The 17,784-nt window shown below is 49.4% G+C and overlaps 1 protein-coding gene across 1 annotated transcript; it reads right to left on the bottom strand.

Moving 5' to 3' along the window:
* Positions 1 to 11,198: 11,198 nt before the first annotated feature.
* On the bottom strand, positions 11,199 to 15,023 carry LOC130297907 (uncharacterized). The gene is made up of 5 exons (XM_056550756.1): positions 14,926 to 15,023; positions 12,341 to 12,467; positions 12,193 to 12,257; positions 11,651 to 12,026; positions 11,199 to 11,357 (listed from the first exon to the last, which is right to left on the bottom strand). The coding sequence occupies exons 1-5, from the start codon at positions 14,983 to 14,985 to the stop codon at positions 11,296 to 11,298; spliced, it is 690 nt and encodes a 229-aa protein (XP_056406731.1). The 5' UTR covers positions 14,986 to 15,023; the 3' UTR covers positions 11,199 to 11,295.
* Positions 15,024 to 17,784: the final 2,761 nt, after the last annotated feature.

Below are 17,784 nucleotides of genomic sequence, written 5' to 3'. Positions count from 1 at the left end.
AGGTTTGATTTTGTGTTACGCCTAGCGCTCCGGGTCCCCGCTCCTCCCCGGAGCGCTCACGGCGTCTCTCTCCCCGCAGCGCCCCGGTCGGTCCCGCTGACCGGGAGCGCTGCACTGTCATGGCCGTCGGGGATGCGATTCGCACAGCGGGACGCGCCCGCTCGCGAATCGCATCCCAGGTCACTTACCCGTCCCGGTCCCCTGCTGTCATGTGCTGGTGCGCGCGGCTCCGCTCTCTAGGGCGCGCGCGCGCCAGCTCTCTGAGACTTAAAGGGCCAGTGCACCAATGATTGGTGCCTGGCCCAATTAGCTTAATTGGCTCCCACCTGCTCCCAGACTATATCTGATCACTGCCCCTGCACTCCCCTGCCGGATCTTGTTGCCTTGTGCCAGTGAAAGCGTTTAGTGTGTCCAAAGCCTGTGTTACCTGAACCCTTGCTATCCATCTTGACTACGAACCTTGCCGCCTGCCCCCGACCTTCTGCTACGTCTGACCTTGCCTCTGCCTAGTCCTTCTGTCCCACGCCTTCTCAGCAGTCAGCGAGGTAGAGCCGTTGCTAGTGGATACGACCTGGTTGCTACTGCCGCAGCAAGACCATCCCGCTTTGCGGCGGGCTCTGGTGAACACCAGTAGCCTCTTAGAACCGGTCCACTAGCACGGTCCACGCCAATCCCTCGCTGACACAGAGGATCCACTACCTGGAAGCCGAATCGTGACAGTAGATCCGGCCATGGATCCCGCTGAGGTGCCGCTGCCAAGTCTCGCTGACCTTACCACGGTGGTCGCTCAGCAATCGCAGCAAATTGCCCAACAAGGACAGCAGCTGTCGCAGTTGACCGCCACGTTACAGCAACTTCTGCCTCTGCTACAGCAGCAACCATCTCCTCCGCCAGCTCCTGCAACTCCTCCGCAGCGAGTGGCCGCTCCTAGCCTCCGCTTGTCCCTGCCGGACAAATTTGATGGGGACTCTAAACTCTGCCGTGGATTTTTGTCTCAGTGTTCCCTGCATATGGAGATGTTGTCGGACTTGTTTCCTACAGAACGGTCTAAGGTGGCGTTCGTAGTAAGCCTTCTTTCAGGAAAGGCCTTGTCTTGGGCCACACCGCTCTGGGACCGCAATGATCCTTCCACAGCCACAGTCCAGTCCTTCTTCGCTGAAGTCCGGAGTGTCTTCGAGGAGCCAGCCCGAGCTTCTTCTGCCGAGACTGCCCTGTTGAACCTGGTCCAGGGTAATTCTTCAGTGGGCGAGTACGCCATCCAATTTCGTACTCTTGCTTCCGAGTTATCATGGAATAACGAGGCTCTCTGCGCGACCTTTAAAAAAGGCCTATCCAGTCGCATCAAGGATGTGCTGGCCGCACGAGAGATTCCTGCCAACCTGCAAGAACTCATCCATTTGGCTACCCGCATTGACATGCGTTTTTCTGAGCGACACCAAGAGCTCCGCCAGGAAAAAGACTTAGATCTCTGGGCACCTCTCCCACAGTATCCGTTGCAATCTACGCCTGGGCCTCCCGCCGAGGAGGCCATGCAAGTGGATCGGTCTCGCCTGACCCAGGAAGAGAGGAATCGCCATAGGGAAGAAAATCTCTGTCTTTACTGTGCCAGTACCGAGCATTTCTTGGTGGATTGCCCTATCCGTCCTCCACGTCTGGGAAACGCACGCACGCACCCAGCTCACGTGGGTGTGGCGTCTCTTGGTTCTAAGTCTGCTTCTCCACGTCTCACGGTGCCCGTGCGGATTTCTCCTTCAGCCAACTCCTCCCTCTCAGCCGTGGCCTGCTTGGACTCTGGTGCCTCTGGGAATTTTATTTTGGAGTCGTTTGTGAATAAATTCAGCATCCCGGTGACCCGTCTCGTCAAGCCGCTCTACATTTCCGCGGTCAACGGAGTCAGATTGGATTGCACCGTGCGTTACCGCATAGAACCCCTCCTGATGTCTATTGGACCCCACCACGAAAGGATTGAGTTATTCGTCCTTCCCAACTGTACCTCTGAGGTCCTCCTCGGTCTGCCATGGCTCCGGCTTCATTCTCCCACCCTTGATTGGACCACCGGGGAGATCAAGAACTGGGACTCTGCCTGCCATAGGAAGTGCCTCTCCCCCCCTCCCAGTCCCGTCAGGCAAGCCTCAGTGCCTCCTCATGGCCCCCGTCCTGGTGTCACACTGCCCCGTGCCAGGCTTCGCCCTCTGCCCTCCCTCCCCATTCCCACTCCTGCTGTACTGCCTGCCGTTGAGGAAACCCTCCATTCTTTCCCGGTGTCCTCATCCCAGGGGAGGCAGTTACCGGACAAAGAAAAGGGGAGACCTAAGGGGGGGGGGGTACTGTTACGCCTAGCGCTCCGGGTCCCCGCTCCTCCCCGGAGCGCTCACGGCGTCTCTCTCCCCGCAGCGCCCCGGTCGGTCCCGCTGACCGGGAGCGCTGCACTGTCATGGCCGTCGGGGATGCGATTCGCACAGCGGGACGCGCCCGCTCGCGAATCGCATCCCAGGTCACTTACCCGTCCCGGTCCCCTGCTGTCATGTGCTGGCGCGCGCGGCTCCGCTCTCTAGGGCGCGCGCGCGCCAGCTCTCTGAGACTTAAAGGGCCAGTGCACCAATGATTGGTGCCTGGCCCAATTAGCTTAATTGGCTCCCACCTGCTCCCAGACTATATCTGATCACTGCCCCTGCACTCCCCTGCCGGATCTTGTTGCCTTGTGCCAGTGAAAGCGTTTAGTGTGTCCAAAGCCTGTGTTACCTGAACCCTTGCTATCCATCTTGACTACGAACCTTGCCGCCTGCCCCCGACCTTCTGCTACGTCTGACCTTGCCTCTGCCTAGTCCTTCTGTCCCACGCCTTCTCAGCAGTCAGAGAGGTTGAGCCGTTGCTAGTGGATACGACCTGGTTGCTACTGCCGCAGCAAGACCATCCCGCTTTGCGGCGGGCTCTGGTGAACACCAGTAGCCTCTTAGAACCGGTCCACTAGCACGGTCCACGCCAATCCCTCGCTGACACAGAGGATCCACTACCTGGAAGCCGAATCGTGACAGTAGATCCGGCCATGGATCCCGCTGAGGTGCCGCTGCCAAGTCTCGCTGACCTTACCACGGTGGTCGCTCAGCAATCGCAGCAAATTGCCCAACAAGGACAGCAGCTGTCGCAGTTGACCGCCACGTTACAGCAACTTCTGCCTCTGCTACAGCAGCAACCATCTCCTCCGCCAGCTCCTGCAACTCCTCCGCAGCGAGTGGCCGCTCCTAGCCTCCGCTTGTCCCTGCCGGACAAATTTGATGGGGACTCTAAACTCTGCCGTGGATTTTTGTCTCAGTGTTCCCTGCATATGGAGATGTTGTCGGACTTGTTTCCTACAGAACGGTCTAAGGTGGCGTTCGTAGTAAGCCTTCTTTCAGGAAAGGCCTTGTCTTGGGCCACACCGCTCTGGGACCGCAATGATCCTTCCACAGCCACAGTCCAGTCCTTCTTCGCTGAAGTCCGGAGTGTCTTCGAGGAGCCAGCCCGAGCTTCTTCTGCCGAGACTGCCCTGTTGAACCTGGTCCAGGGTAATTCTTCAGTGGGCGAGTACGCCATCCAATTTCGTACTCTTGCTTCCGAGTTATCATGGAATAACGAGGCTCTCTGCGCGACCTTTAAAAAAGGCCTATCCAGTCGCATCAAGGATGTGCTGGCCGCACGAGAGATTCCTGCCAACCTGCAAGAACTCATCCATTTGGCTACCCGCATTGACATGCGTTTTTCTGAGCGACACCAAGAGCTCCGCCAGGAAAAAGACTTAGATCTCTGGGCACCTCTCCCACAGTATCCGTTGCAATCTACGCCTGGGCCTCCCGCCGAGGAGGCCATGCAAGTGGATCGGTCTCGCCTGACCCAGGAAGAGAGGAATCGCCATAGGGAAGAAAATCTCTGTCTTTACTGTGCCAGTACCGAGCATTTCTTGGTGGATTGCCCTATCCGTCCTCCACGTCTGGGAAACGCACGCACGCACCCAGCTCACGTGGGTGTGGCGTCTCTTGGTTCTAAGTCTGCTTCTCCACGTCTCACGGTGCCCGTGCGGATTTCTCCTTCAGCCAACTCCTCCCTCTCAGCCGTGGCCTGCTTGGACTCTGGTGCCTCTGGGAATTTTATTTTGGAGTCGTTTGTGAATAAATTCAGCATCCCGGTGACCCGTCTCGTCAAGCCGCTCTACATTTCCGCGGTCAACGGAGTCAGATTGGATTGCACCGTGCGTTACCGCATAGAACCCCTCCTGATGTCTATTGGACCCCACCACGAAAGGATTGAGTTATTCGTCCTTCCCAACTGTACCTCTGAGGTCCTCCTCGGTCTGCCATCGCTCCGGCTTCATTCTCCCACCCTTGATTGGACCACCGGGGAGATCAAGAACTGGGACTCTGCCTGCCATAGGAAGTGCCTCTCCCCCCCTCCCAGTCCCGTCAGGCAAGCCTCAGTGCCTCCTCATGGCCCCCGTCCTGGTGTCACACTGCCCCGTGCCAGGCTTCGCCCTCTGCCCTCCCTCCCCATTCCCACTCCTGCTGTACTGCCTGCCGTTGAGGAAACCCTCCATTCTTTCCCGGTGTCCTCATCCCAGGGGAGGCAGTTACCGGACAAAGAAAAGGGGAGACCTAAGGGGGGGGGGGGGTACTGTTACGCCTAGCGCTCCGGGTCCCCGCTCCTCCCCGGAGCGCTCACGGCGTCTCTCTCCCCGCAGCGCCCCGGTCGGTCCCGCTGACCGGGAGCGCTGCACTGTCATGGCCGTCGGGGATGCGATTCGCACAGCGGGACGCGCCCGCTCGCGAATCGCATCCCAGGTCACTTACCCGTCCCGGTCCCCTGCTGTCATGTGCTGGCGCGCGCGGCTCCGCTCTCTAGGGCGCGCGCGCGCCAGCTCTCTGAGACTTAAAGGGCCAGTGCACCAATGATTGGTGCCTGGCCCAATTAGCTTAATTGGCTCCCACCTGCTCCCAGACTATATCTGATCACTGCCCCTGCACTCCCCTGCCGGATCTTGTTGCCTTGTGCCAGTGAAAGCGTTTAGTGTGTCCAAAGCCTGTGTTACCTGAACCCTTGCTATCCATCTTGACTACGAATCTTGCCGCCTGCCCCCGACCTTCTGCTACGTCTGACCTTGCCTCTGCCTAGTCCTTCTGTCCCACGCCTTCTCAGCAGTCAGAGAGGTTGAGCCGTTGCTAGTGGATACGACCTGGTTGCTACTGCCGCAGCAAGACCATCCCGCTTTGCGGCGGGCTCTGGTGAACACCAGTAGCCTCTTAGAACCGGTCCACTAGCACGGTCCACGCCAATCCCTCGCTGACACAGAGGATCCACTACCTGGAAGCCGAATCGTGACATTTTGTTTTACTTCTTTTAACCCCTTAAGTATCAAGCCCATTAAGACCATAAGGACGGAAGCATTTTTTTGCACATCTGACCACTGTCACTTTAAGCATTAATAACTCTGGGATGCTTTTACTTGATTCCGAGATTGTTTTTTCGTGACATATTCTAATTTATATTAGTGGTAAATTTTTGTCGATACTTGCATCATTTCTTGGTGAAAAATTTGAAAATTTTGCATATTTCTAACTTTGAAGCTCTCTGCTTATAAGGAAATAGACATTCCAAATAAATTATATATTGATTCACAAATACAATATGTCTACTTTTTATATCTGCATCATAAAGTGGACAGGTTTTTACTTTTGGAAGACACCAGAGGGCTTCAAAGTTCAGCAGCAATTTTCCAACTTTTCACAAAATTTTCTAAATTGAAATATTTCAGGAACCAGTTCAGGTTTGAAGTGGATTTGAGGGGCCTTCATATTAGAAATACCCCATAAATGACCCCTTTATAGAAACTGCACCCTTCAAAGTATTCAAAATGACATTCAGAAAGTTTGTTAACCCTTTAGGAATAGCAGCAAAGTAAAAGGAGAAAATTCAAAATCTTCATTTTTTTTACACTCGCATGTTCTTGTAGACCCAGTTTTCGAATTTTTTCAAGGGGTAAAAGGAGAAAATGCCCCCCAAAATGTGTAACCCAATTTCTCTCGAGTAGGAAAAACCTCATATGTGAACATAACGTGCTCTGTGGTTGCACTAGAGGGCTCATAAGCGAAGGAGCAACAATGGGATTTTGGAGAGTGAATTTTGCTGAAATGTTTTTTGAGGGTCATGTCACAATTAGGAAGCCCCTATGATGCCAGAACAGCAAAAAAAAAAAAAAAAAAAAAAAACACATGGCACACTATTTTGGAAACTACACCCCTCGAGGCACGTACAAGGTTTACAGTGAGTCTTAACACCACACTTTCCGTTAAAGTCGCATGTGTAAATAGAATTTTTTTTTTCACTAAAATGCAGTTTTTTTCCTCAAATTTACCATTTTTACAAGAGGTGATAGGAGAAAATGCCCCCCCCCCCCAAAAAAAAATTTGTAACCCCATCTCTTCTGAGTATGGAAATACCCCATGTGTGGACGTCAAGTGCACTGCGGGAGCACTACAATGCTCAGAAGAGAAGGAGCACCATTTGGCTTTTTTAAAGCAATTTTTTCTGAAATGGTTTTTGGGGGGTATGTCACATTTAGGAAGCCCTATGGTGCCATAACAGCAAAAAAAAAAAAAAAAAAAAAAAAAAACACATGGCATACCATTTTGGAAACTACACCCCTCAAGGCACTTAACAAGGGATACAGTAAGCCTTAAAAGTGTTTGACGACTTTTCGTTGAAGTCGGATGTGTAAATAAAAAAAAAAAATATTTTACTAAAATGCAGTTTTTTTTCCCAAATTTACAATTTTTACAAGAGGTAATAGGAGAAAATGCCCCTCCAAATTTGTAACCCCATTTCTTCTGAGTATGGAAATACCCCATGTGTGGATGTAAAGTGCTCTGCGGGCGAACTACAATGCTCAGAAGAGAAGGAGCGCCATTGGGCTTTTGGCGAGAGAATTTGTTTGGAATGGAAGTAGGGGGCCATGTGTGTTTACAAAGCCCCCCACATGTGACCCCATTTTGGAAACTACACCCCTCACTGAATGTAATAAGGGGTGCAGTGAGCATTTACACCCCACTGGCATTTGACAGAATTTTGGAACAGTGGGCTGTTCAAATTGAAAATTACATTGTTCCAAAAATCTGTCAGACACCTGTGAGGTGTAAATGCTCACTGTACCCCTTGTTACATTCCTTAAAGGGTGTAGTTTCCAAAATAGGGTCACATGTGGGGGGGGGGGGGCATTGTTATGACACCATGGCGGCTTTGTAAACACATGTGGCCTTCAATTCCAGCCAAATTCTCTCTCCAAAATCCCAATGGCGCTCCTTCTCTTCTGAGCATTGTAGTTCACCCGCAGAGCACTATATATCCACATATGGGGCATTTCCTTACCCCTTGAGAAAATGAAAAATTTGGGATAACACCAGCACTTTAGTGAAAAAAATTAAAAAATTCATTTTCACGTCCAACTTTAACGAAAATTCTTCAAACACCTGTGGGTTGTTAGAGGGGTATTCCAGGCAAAACCTTTTTTTTATATATATCAACTCGCTCCGGAAAGTTAAACAGTTTTGTAAATTACTTCTATTAAAAAAAAATCTTAATCCTTCCAATAGTTATTAGCTTCTGAAGTTTTCTGTCTAACTGCTCAATGATGATGTCACGTCCCAGGAGCTGTGCATGATGGGAGAATATCCCCATAGGAACTGCACAGCTCCCGGGACGTGAGTCATCAAAGAGCAGTTAGACAGAAAACAACAACTCAACTTCAGAAGCTAATAACTATTGGAAGGATTAAGATTTTTTAATAGAAGTATTTACAAATCCGTTTAACTTTCCGGAGCCAGTTGATATATAAAAATAAGTTTTGGCCTGGAATACCCCTTTAAGCCTCACTATACCCCTTGTTACGTTCCTTGAGTGGTGTCGTTTCCAAAATGGGGTCACATTTGTTGTTGTTTTTTTGCGTTTATGTCAGAACTGCTGTAAAATCAGCCACCCCTGTGCAAATCACCTCAAATGTACATGGTGCTCTCACTCCCGAGCCTTGTTGTGCGCCCGCAGAGCATTTTACGCCCACATATGGGGTATTTCCATACTCAGGAGAAACTGCATTACATATTTTGGGGGTCTTTTTTTCCTTTTACCTTTTGTGAAAATGAAAAGTATGGGGCAACACCAGCAAGTTAGTGTAAAAATTAAATTTTTTACAATAACATGCTGGAATAGACCCCAACTTTACCTTTTCATAAGGGATAAAAGGAGAAAAAGCCCCCCAAAATTTGTAACTCAATTTCTCCCAAGTACAGAAATACCCCATATGTGGCCCTAAACTGTTGCCTTGAAATACAACAGGGCTCCAAAGTGAGAGAGCGTCATACGCATTTGGGGCCTAAATTAGGGATTTGGTCATAGGGTTATTCTACGCCAGTGATTCCCAAACAGGGTGCCTCCAGTTGTTGCTAAACTCCCTGCATGCCTGGACAGTCAATGTCCGGCAATACTGGGATTTGTTTTGCAACAGCTGGAGGCTCCGTTTTGGAAACAGTGCCGTAAGAGACGTTTTTCATTTTAATTGCGGGTGGGGGGGGGGCTAAATGTGTATATGTAGTGTTTTACTTTTTATTTTGTGTACTGTAGTGTTTTTAGGGTACATTCACACAGGAGGGGGTTCACCGCGAGTTTCCCGCTGGGATTTTGAGCTGCAGCGGAAAATTTGCTGCATCTCAACCTTGCAGTGAGAAACTCGCTGTAAACCCGCCCGTGTGAATGCACCCTGTACATTCATATGGGGGAAGGGGGCAAACCTCCTCCAGCTGTTGCAAAACTACAACTCCCAGCATGCCCTTTGGCTGTCTGTGCATGCTGGGGGTTGTAGTTATGAAACAGCTGGAGGCACACTGGTTGCAAAACACAGAATTTGTTACTTAACTCAGTGTTTCCCAACCAGTGTGCCTCCAGCTGTTGCAAAACTACAACTCCCAGAATGCATGGTCTGTCAGTGAATGCTGGGAGTTAGGAAACAGAAAGTGTTTTCCAACCAGTGTGCCTCCTGTTGTTGCAAAATTACAACTCTCAGCATGCCTGCCCGGACAGCCGAAGGGCATGTTGGGAGTTGTAGTTATGCAACAACTAGAGGAGAACATTTTGGAGACCACTGTGTAGTGGTGTCCAAACTGTAGCCCTCCAGATGTTGAAAACTTCAACTCCAAGCCTGCTCAGACTACCCAGGCATGCTGGGAGTTGTAGTTTGGCAACATCTGAAGGGCCAGATGTTGCTAAACTACAACTCCCAGCATGCCTGGACTGTCTGGGCATGCTGAGAGTTGTAGTTTTGCAACATCTGGAAGAGCACAGATTGGAGACCACTGCACAGTGGTCTAAAAACTGTGGCCCTCCAGATGTGGAAAAACTACAACTCCCAGCATGCCTGGACAGCCAAAGGCTAGAAGCAGCAGTGAAGATCACTTTACAGCGATCTTCACTGCTGCCTCTGATGCCAACGTCGACGCTGCCTCCTCCACTTGCCTGCCGCTGGTCCCCGCTGCCTGTGCCGGTCCTCAGGTATGTGCCACCGTTCCTACCACCCCATTCCTACCGCCTCATTGCCCCCCACAGCTCTCGGGGTCATCTTCCCCCGCTCTGCCTGGACTTCTAGGGGCAGGAGGGGGGGGGGGATCTGAACTTTCACCCCCCCACAGGGACCAATCACAGTGATCGCTGACCAGGACCAATCACAGATGGTCCTGGGGGGATTGCAGAAGTTGTCTCCCGCCGGTATCAGCGGGACTTTTGCCTGTTAACCCTTGCGATGCCGCCCATTGCCAGGTTAACTGAATGACTTTTATAAACAGTTGGATGCGCGAACTAGCTGCATAACCTGACGTTTATATAAGTCTTTCTGCGGGAAGGGGTTAAAAAAATTGTCTTCTTCAGACCCCTATAACTGTATTATTTTTCCGTATACAGGGATGTGTGAGGGTCATTTTTTACACTGTGATCTGAAGTTTTTATCAGTACCATTTTTTTATGGGACTTTTTGATCACTTTTTATACATTTTTTTAGGGTGTACAAAGTGACCAAATCTACGCAATTCTGGACTTTGGTATTTTGACCGTGCGGTTTAAATAACGTAAAATTATTATAGTTCGGACTTTTACTCATGTGACAAAACCACATATGTTTATTTTTTGTATATTTTTTTTTAAATGGGAAAAGGGGGTGATTCAAACTTTTATTAGGGAAGGGGTTAAATCATAGGGGACTATTACATACAATCCTTGATTACATACACTGAACAATACTGCAGCATAGCATTGATCAGTGTTATCAGTACTCCATTACTCCAGCCTGACATGGTGGACTGGAGCCTTGGAGAACCGATCGGACAGCGAGGAGGTAGTTAAGGGCCCTCCCACCATCCTCTCAGCTGATCGGGACATCGCGATTTCCCCATAATGATCCCGATCAGCTCCACTAAGCTCCCTGCAGTGTATATTTAACCCTTCAATACTTATCTCTGCTGACACTTCTGTCCAGGTCAGGAACTGTCTAGAGTAGGAACAAATCCCCATAGCAAACCTCTCCTGCTCTGGACAGTTCCTGACATGGACAGAGGTGTCAGCAGAGAGCACTGTGGTCAGACAGAAAGAACTACACAACTTCCTCTGAAGCATACAACAGCTGATAAGTACTGGAAGGGCTAAGATTTTTAAATTAAAATAATTTACAGATCTGTATAACTTTCTGGCATAAGTTGATTTTTTTTCCCCTCCGGAGTACCCCTTTAAGCCACAGAACATAAATGGTTTTCTCATCCTGCCTACACTTCCCATGATTCTTCTGACTTTGCAGAGAGAGAGGTGGAGTCTGATCACTGCAGTTCACCTAATGAGACCAACCTGATCACATGACTAGACTCTACCAACCAGAAGCCTAAACTGCTTAGACTTGTTCTTATTTTCAAGCTTCATATCCTGTACAGTCACTTTGCTGACATGGCTTTAGCTGAACTGTCCTTCCCATAGGGTCTATGACTGATCGTCCGGCATCTAGGTCTCTTCCTCCCAGTCTCTACTGAGCAGCAATGTTTCCATCCAGGGGTGTAATGATCATGGCTGCAGGGGGGGGGGGGGGGGGGCTCCTCTGGGGGTCCGGGGTATATGTCTCAGCTCCTCGGGGGAGCACCGCTTCAACTGTCTTCGCTTCTTTGTGTCTCTGCCCCATGATTTCCGCACCACTTGTATCCCGCAGACAGTGTTCTGGAGCAGCTAGTAATGTCTGCCAGGTACAGGTCACATGATCAGATCATAAAGCAGCCAACACCAGGTGACATCTGCCGGAGGACACAGCCGCTCTGGGGGGATGATGGGGAGAGGTATTTATTCTTCCACTGGAACAAAGTGGGTATATACACAGTGTGGGGTGAAGAGAAGATGCAGAACAGTCTGTGGGGCACAGTAATAGTGTGGGGGCATAAAAGGTGAAGAATCTATAGTAAGAGCGCACAGAAGGGCCTGTGGTTTAAGATTTGCCTTGGAGCCCAAAAAAAAACAAACTCTAGTTACACCATTACTTACCATAAATTACTGCAGCCAATGAACAAGAAGAATCTGTGACTGTTCTCTGCATTTAGTGGTTACTACTCACCTGGGCGGTTACCTGAAGGAATGTCCTCCTTATACTGCTCATCACCGCTCACATCTGTCACTTCTTCTTCCTTTATGTCTGTAGCTTTAATATAGATCAGATCTTTCCCTGTAGAAATGTCCTCCTTATACTGCTCATCACTGCTCACATCTGTTTCTTCTTCCTTTATGTCTGTTACTTTAATATAGATCAGATCTTTCCCTGTAAGAATGTCCTTCTTATACTTCTCATCACTACTCACATCTGTCTCTTCTTCTTCATTTATGTCTGTAGCATTAAAATAGATCAGATCTTTCTCTGTAGGAATGTCCTCCTTATACTGCTCATCACCGCTCACATCTGTCTCTGGAGCATTAATATTGTTTGGATCTTCTCCCTGATTCATAAGATGTGAAAGAAATATTGTAAAAGTCATCAGACAGTAGGAGAAGTCATGTGGGATGTTATAGATGAGCAGGAGATGAGGAGTCATGGAGGATGAGGGGACTGACCACAAGAGCTTCACAGCCCTTCTACAGATCATAGGAAATATCTCCATCTACCTGATCATCCTGTGGAAGAAGAGGGCGGGGACACCTCTCTGGTGCTGTTCTCTTACTGGATCTGACTGTAGGGAACACATACAGAGACTGAATTCATTCTTTACATACAAATAATGAGAGGACGTGTGTATATAGTCATGTCTATTACCTGGTGATGTGAGGGGCTGCTGATCCTTCATCATGACCTGATCCTTGTACTGATCCTTGTGTCCTTCTACATACTCCCACTCCTCCATGGAGAAATAGACCGCCACGTCCTGACACCTTATAGGAACCTGACACACAATGATACAGTCATCACCCCGACCCCTCCAGTGGTGTTACTGTATAATGTCCCAGCATTCCCAGCAGTGTCACCTCTCCAGTCATCACCAGACCCCTCCATTACTGTATAATGTCCCAGCATTCCCAGCAGTGTCACCTCTCCAGTCATCACCAGACCCCTCCATTACTGTATAATGTCCCAGCAGTGTCACCTCTCTAATCATCACCAGACCCCTCCATTACTGTATAATGTCCCAGCATTCCCAGCAGTGTCACCTCTCCAGTCATCACCAGACCCCTCCATTACTGTATAATGTCCCAGCAGTGTCACCTCTCCAGTCATCACCAGACCCCTCCATTACTGTATAATGTCCCAGCAGTGTCACCTCTCCAGTCATCACCAGACCCCTCCATTACTGTATAATGTCCCAGCAGTGTCACCTCTCCAGTCATCACCAGACCCCTCCATTACTGTATAATGTCCCAGCAGTGTCACCTCTCTAGTCATCACCAGACCCCTCCATTACTGTATAATGTCCCAGCAGTGCCACCTCTCCAGTCATCACCAGACCCCTCCATTACTGTATAATGTCCCAGCAGTGTCACCTCTCCAGTCATCACCAGACCCCTCCATTACTGTATAATGTCCCAGCATTCCCAGCAGTGTCACCTCTCCAGTCATCACCAGACCCCTCCATTACTGTATAATGTCCCAGCATTCCCAGCAGTGTCACCTCTCCAGTCATCACCAGATCCCTCCATTACTATATAATGTCCCAGCAGTGTCACTTCTCCAGTCATCACCAGACCCCTCCATTACTGTATAATGTCCCAGCAGTGTCACCTCTCCAGTCATCACCAGACCCCTCCATTACTGTATAATGTCCCAGCAGTGTCACCTCTCCAGTCATCACCAGACCCCTCCATTACTGTATAATGTCCCAGCAGTGTCACCTCTTCAGTCATCACCAGACCCCTCCATTACTGTATAATGTCCCAGCAGTGTCACCTCTCCAGTCATCACCAGACCCCTCCATTACTGTATAATGTCCCAGCATTCCCAGCAGTGTCACCTCTCCAGTCATCACCAGACCCCTCCATTACTGTATAATGTCCCAGCAGCGTCACCTCTCCAGTCATCACCAGACCCCTCCATTACTATATAATGTCCCAGCAGGGTCACCTCTCCAGTCATCACCAGACCCCTCCATTACTATATAATGTCCCAGCAGTGTCACCTCTCCAGTCATCACCAGACCCCTCCATTACTGTATAATGTCCCAGCAGTGTCACCTCTCCAGTCATCACCAGACCCCTCCATTACTGTATAATGTCCCAGCAGTGTCACCTCTCCAGTCATCACCAGACCCCTCCATTACTGTATAATGTCCCAGCAGTGTCACCTCTCCAGTCATCACCAGACCCCTCCATTACTGTATAATGTCCCAGCAGTGTCACCTCTCCAGTCATCACCAGACCCCTCCATTACTGTATAATGTCCCAGCAGTGTCACCTCTCCAGTCATCACCAGACCCCTCCATTACTGTATAATGTCCCAGCAGTGTCACCTCTCCAGTCATCACCAGACCCCTTCATTACTGTATAATGTCCAGCAGTGTCACCTCTCCAGTCATCACCAGACTCCTGCATTACTGTATAATGTCCCAGCAGTGTCACCTCTCCAGTCATCACCAGACCCCTCCATTACTGTATAATGTCCCAGCAGTGTCACCTCTCCAGTCATCACCAGACCCCTCCATTACTGTATAATGTCCCAGCACTGTCACCTCTCCAGTCATCACCAGACCCCTCCATTACTGTATAATGTCCCAGCAGTGTCACCTCTCCAGTCATCCCCAGACCCCTCAATTACTGTATAATGTCCCAGCAGTGTCACCTCTCCAGTCATCACCAGACCCCTCAATTACTGTATAATGTCCCAGCAGTGTCACCTCTCCAGTCATCACCAGACCCCTCCATTACTGTATAATGTCCCAGCATGCACCTCTCCAGTCATCACCAGACCCCTCCATTACTGTATAATGTCCCAGCAGTGTCACCTCTCCAGTCATCACCAGACCCCTCCATTACTGTATAATGTCCCAGCAGTGTCACCTCTCCAGTCATCACCAGACCCCTCCATTACTGTATAATGTCCCAGCATTCCCAGCAGTGTCACCTCTCCAGTCATCACCAGACCCCTCCATTACTGTATAATGTCCCAGCAGTATCACCTCTCCAGTCATCAGACCCCTCCATTACTGTATAATGTCCCAGCATTCCCAGCAGTGTCACCTCTCCAGTCATCACCAGACCCCTCCATTACTGTATAATGTCCCAGCAGTGTCACCGCTCCAGTCATCACCAGACCCCTCCATTACTGTATAATGTCCCAGCATTCCCAGCAGTGTCACCTCTCCAGTCATCACCAGACCCCTCCATTATTGTATAATGTCCCAGCAGGGTCACCTCTCCAGTCAGCAGCTCCATCATCTTGTTGATGAGTTCTAGGATCTTCTGTTCATCCATTTCCTCATGTATCAGGGAGTGAGGTGGGGGCCTTGGGATTGGGCTCAAGGTTCTTCCCCATTCTTCACCCACAGGGGCCCGACAGCGCCCACTAGAGGACTTCTTCACTACTGTGTAATCCTGTATATGGAGAGACACATTAATATTACTACATACATTCCCAGAATCCCTCACCTCTCCAGTCATATCCATCTGTTATTCCATAGATAAGAATGAGGTCATGTGACATCACTCCCAGAATCCCTCACCTCTCCAGTCATATCCATCTGTTATTCCATAGATAAGAATGAGGTCATGTGACATCACTCCCAGAATCCCTCACCTCTCCAGTCATATCCATCTGTTATTACATAGATAAGAATGAGGTCATGTGACATCACTCCCAGAATCCCTCACCTCTCCAGTCATATCCATCTGTTATTACATAGATAAGAATGAGGTCATGTGACATCACTCCCAGAATCCCTCACCTCTCCAGTCATATCCATCTGTTATTACATAGATAAGAATGAGGTCATGTGACATCACTCCCAGAATCCCTCACCTCTCCAGTCATATCCATCTGTTATTACATAGATAAGAATGAGGTCATGTGACATCACTCCCAGAATCCCTCACCTCTCCAGTCATATCCATCTGTTATTACATAGATAAGAATGAGGTCATGTGACATCACTCCCAGAATCCCTCACCTCTCCAGTCATATCCATCTGTTATTACATAGATAAGAATGAGGTCATGTGACACCACTCCCAGAATCCCTCACCTCTCCAGTCATATCCATCTGTTATTACATAGATAAGAATGAGGTCATGTGACATCACTCCCAGAATCCCTCACCTCTCCAGTCATATCCATCTGTTATTACATAGATAAGAATGAGGTCATGTGACATCACTCCCAGAATCCCTCACCTCTCCAGTCATATCCATCTGTTATTACATAGATAAGAATGAGGTCATGTGACATCACTCCCAGAATCCCTCACCTCTCCAGTAAGCAGGAAGAGTATCTGTAGGGTGAGGTTTATGATCCTGTCGGCCATCTTGTTCCTGTCTCTCTCCATGGTTGATGGGTCATCCAGGAGAATTCTATTATATAGAAGATATCAGCAGAGGATCCTGGATTGGAGAAACCTGAAGGGAAGAAGAGGAGACGATGAGAAACCGCACCAGATTATATGGAGAAATAAAATCCATTTCCTGGAGATAATCTGGGGAAACATCTGAGGAGACATTATAGGAGTTTTCAGATTTCTCTATAAAACAAAATCCATTGTCCGAGGGCTGTAAAATAAGAGACTAGAGCGCACTCCCCTCTCCCGTCCAGTGGTGGCGCTCTGGTCCTCCAGGTCTTCTGAGGTCGCTCTCCCTGCTCTGCTGAAGACGTTGTGAATCCATTTCTCCTAATCTCTGAGGCTGCGGTGTATTCAGAACGTCTTCATCAGAGCAGGGAGAAGAATAGATGGATTCAATATGACATTGTCCAATGAAGAATAGTGAAATGTGTCCACTAGGGGGCACAATATACATCACAATTACATCAGGATTTTATGTGAATTGTGATATGTCCCCCCGGAAGAACCTGCTATTACCTGCAGCAGAGGCCGAGCATCATATACCGTTACACACGCAGGGTCTGGGCCACCACCGGAGTCAGTGTTTCCCAAGCAGGGTGCCTCCAGCTGTTACAGCATTTGGCTGTCAGGGCATGCTGGGAGTTGTAGTTTTACAACAGCTGGAGGCATGCTGGTTTGGAAACACTTAAGTAATAATAAGGGTGCGGGAGAAACTTAAAAAACCTGATACTTACATAGTCCTGTATGGAAGAAGTGGCTGATACCCGGAGAAAAGAGACTGACCAGGTGACAGGATGGGCGGGTAAGTGACCTGATACCTTCACCATCCAGACATCCCCTGGGGGGCAGTATAGGCAGGAAATCAGGCAAACAACCGCTGGTCGGCACGGCGCTCCCTAGAGAAACAACCGCACAGCGCCATGTCTAAGCCACGCCCACCTACATCATTTTATTACAGAAATGGGATATAAACTTATTAGGGGAGGGGCTTCTATTACAAACCCTGAATAACGCTCTGCCATAGTGATCAGTGTTATCGGTGCTCGGCTTATACAGGCTGTGGAGGTGTCTGTATACTTAGAGCGCCGATCTGAGCACAGAGCACGGTAAGGGGCCCTCCGGCCGTCATCTCAGCTGATCTAGACTCCGCCCCCCAACAACTGCATTTTACTCATTTTAGATCCTGCAATCAACTTTGATCATGGAATCTAAAGGGTTAATGGCGATGAGCGTCATTACTGGTGAGTCCTGGCTGCTTATAGCTCCTGAACTCACCTCAAAGTCCCATATGGGGCACAGAATGTAAATATACATCGTGTCCTTAAGGGTTAATAATAAACATCCCCAATAATCCTGATCTGATGGTGACCGCACACACATACCTGTATCCGTAGAGGAACCGTGTGCTTACAGGACCTGCGATGATGTCACCGTCATGTGATCAGTCACATGGAGGAGGAGTCACATGATCAGGGGCTGCTGCTCTGAGACATCTCCACACACAACAGCAGTGACTGCCCCAACAGGACCTGCTCAGTATCTGCTACATGCTGGAGGTGTAGGACCTGTGATGATGTCACAATCATGTGACCAGTACATTTGGGGGCAAAGTATAGCAGTAAAGATGCGACTGCGGCTGAAGGACCTGTGGGGAGGATCATGTGACAGAAGTGGGCGGAGCTCAGCAGTGCAGGATAGAAGAGATTGTGGGTAAAGGACCT

Source organism: Hyla sarda, assembly GCF_029499605.1.
Source record: "Hyla sarda isolate aHylSar1 chromosome 1 unlocalized genomic scaffold, aHylSar1.hap1 SUPER_1_unloc_1, whole genome shotgun sequence".
NCBI lineage: Eukaryota > Metazoa > Chordata > Amphibia > Anura > Hylidae > Hyla > Hyla sarda.
The sequence above is the reverse complement of the archived record's forward strand: the minus strand, read 5'-3'. Positions and strand labels throughout refer to the sequence as shown.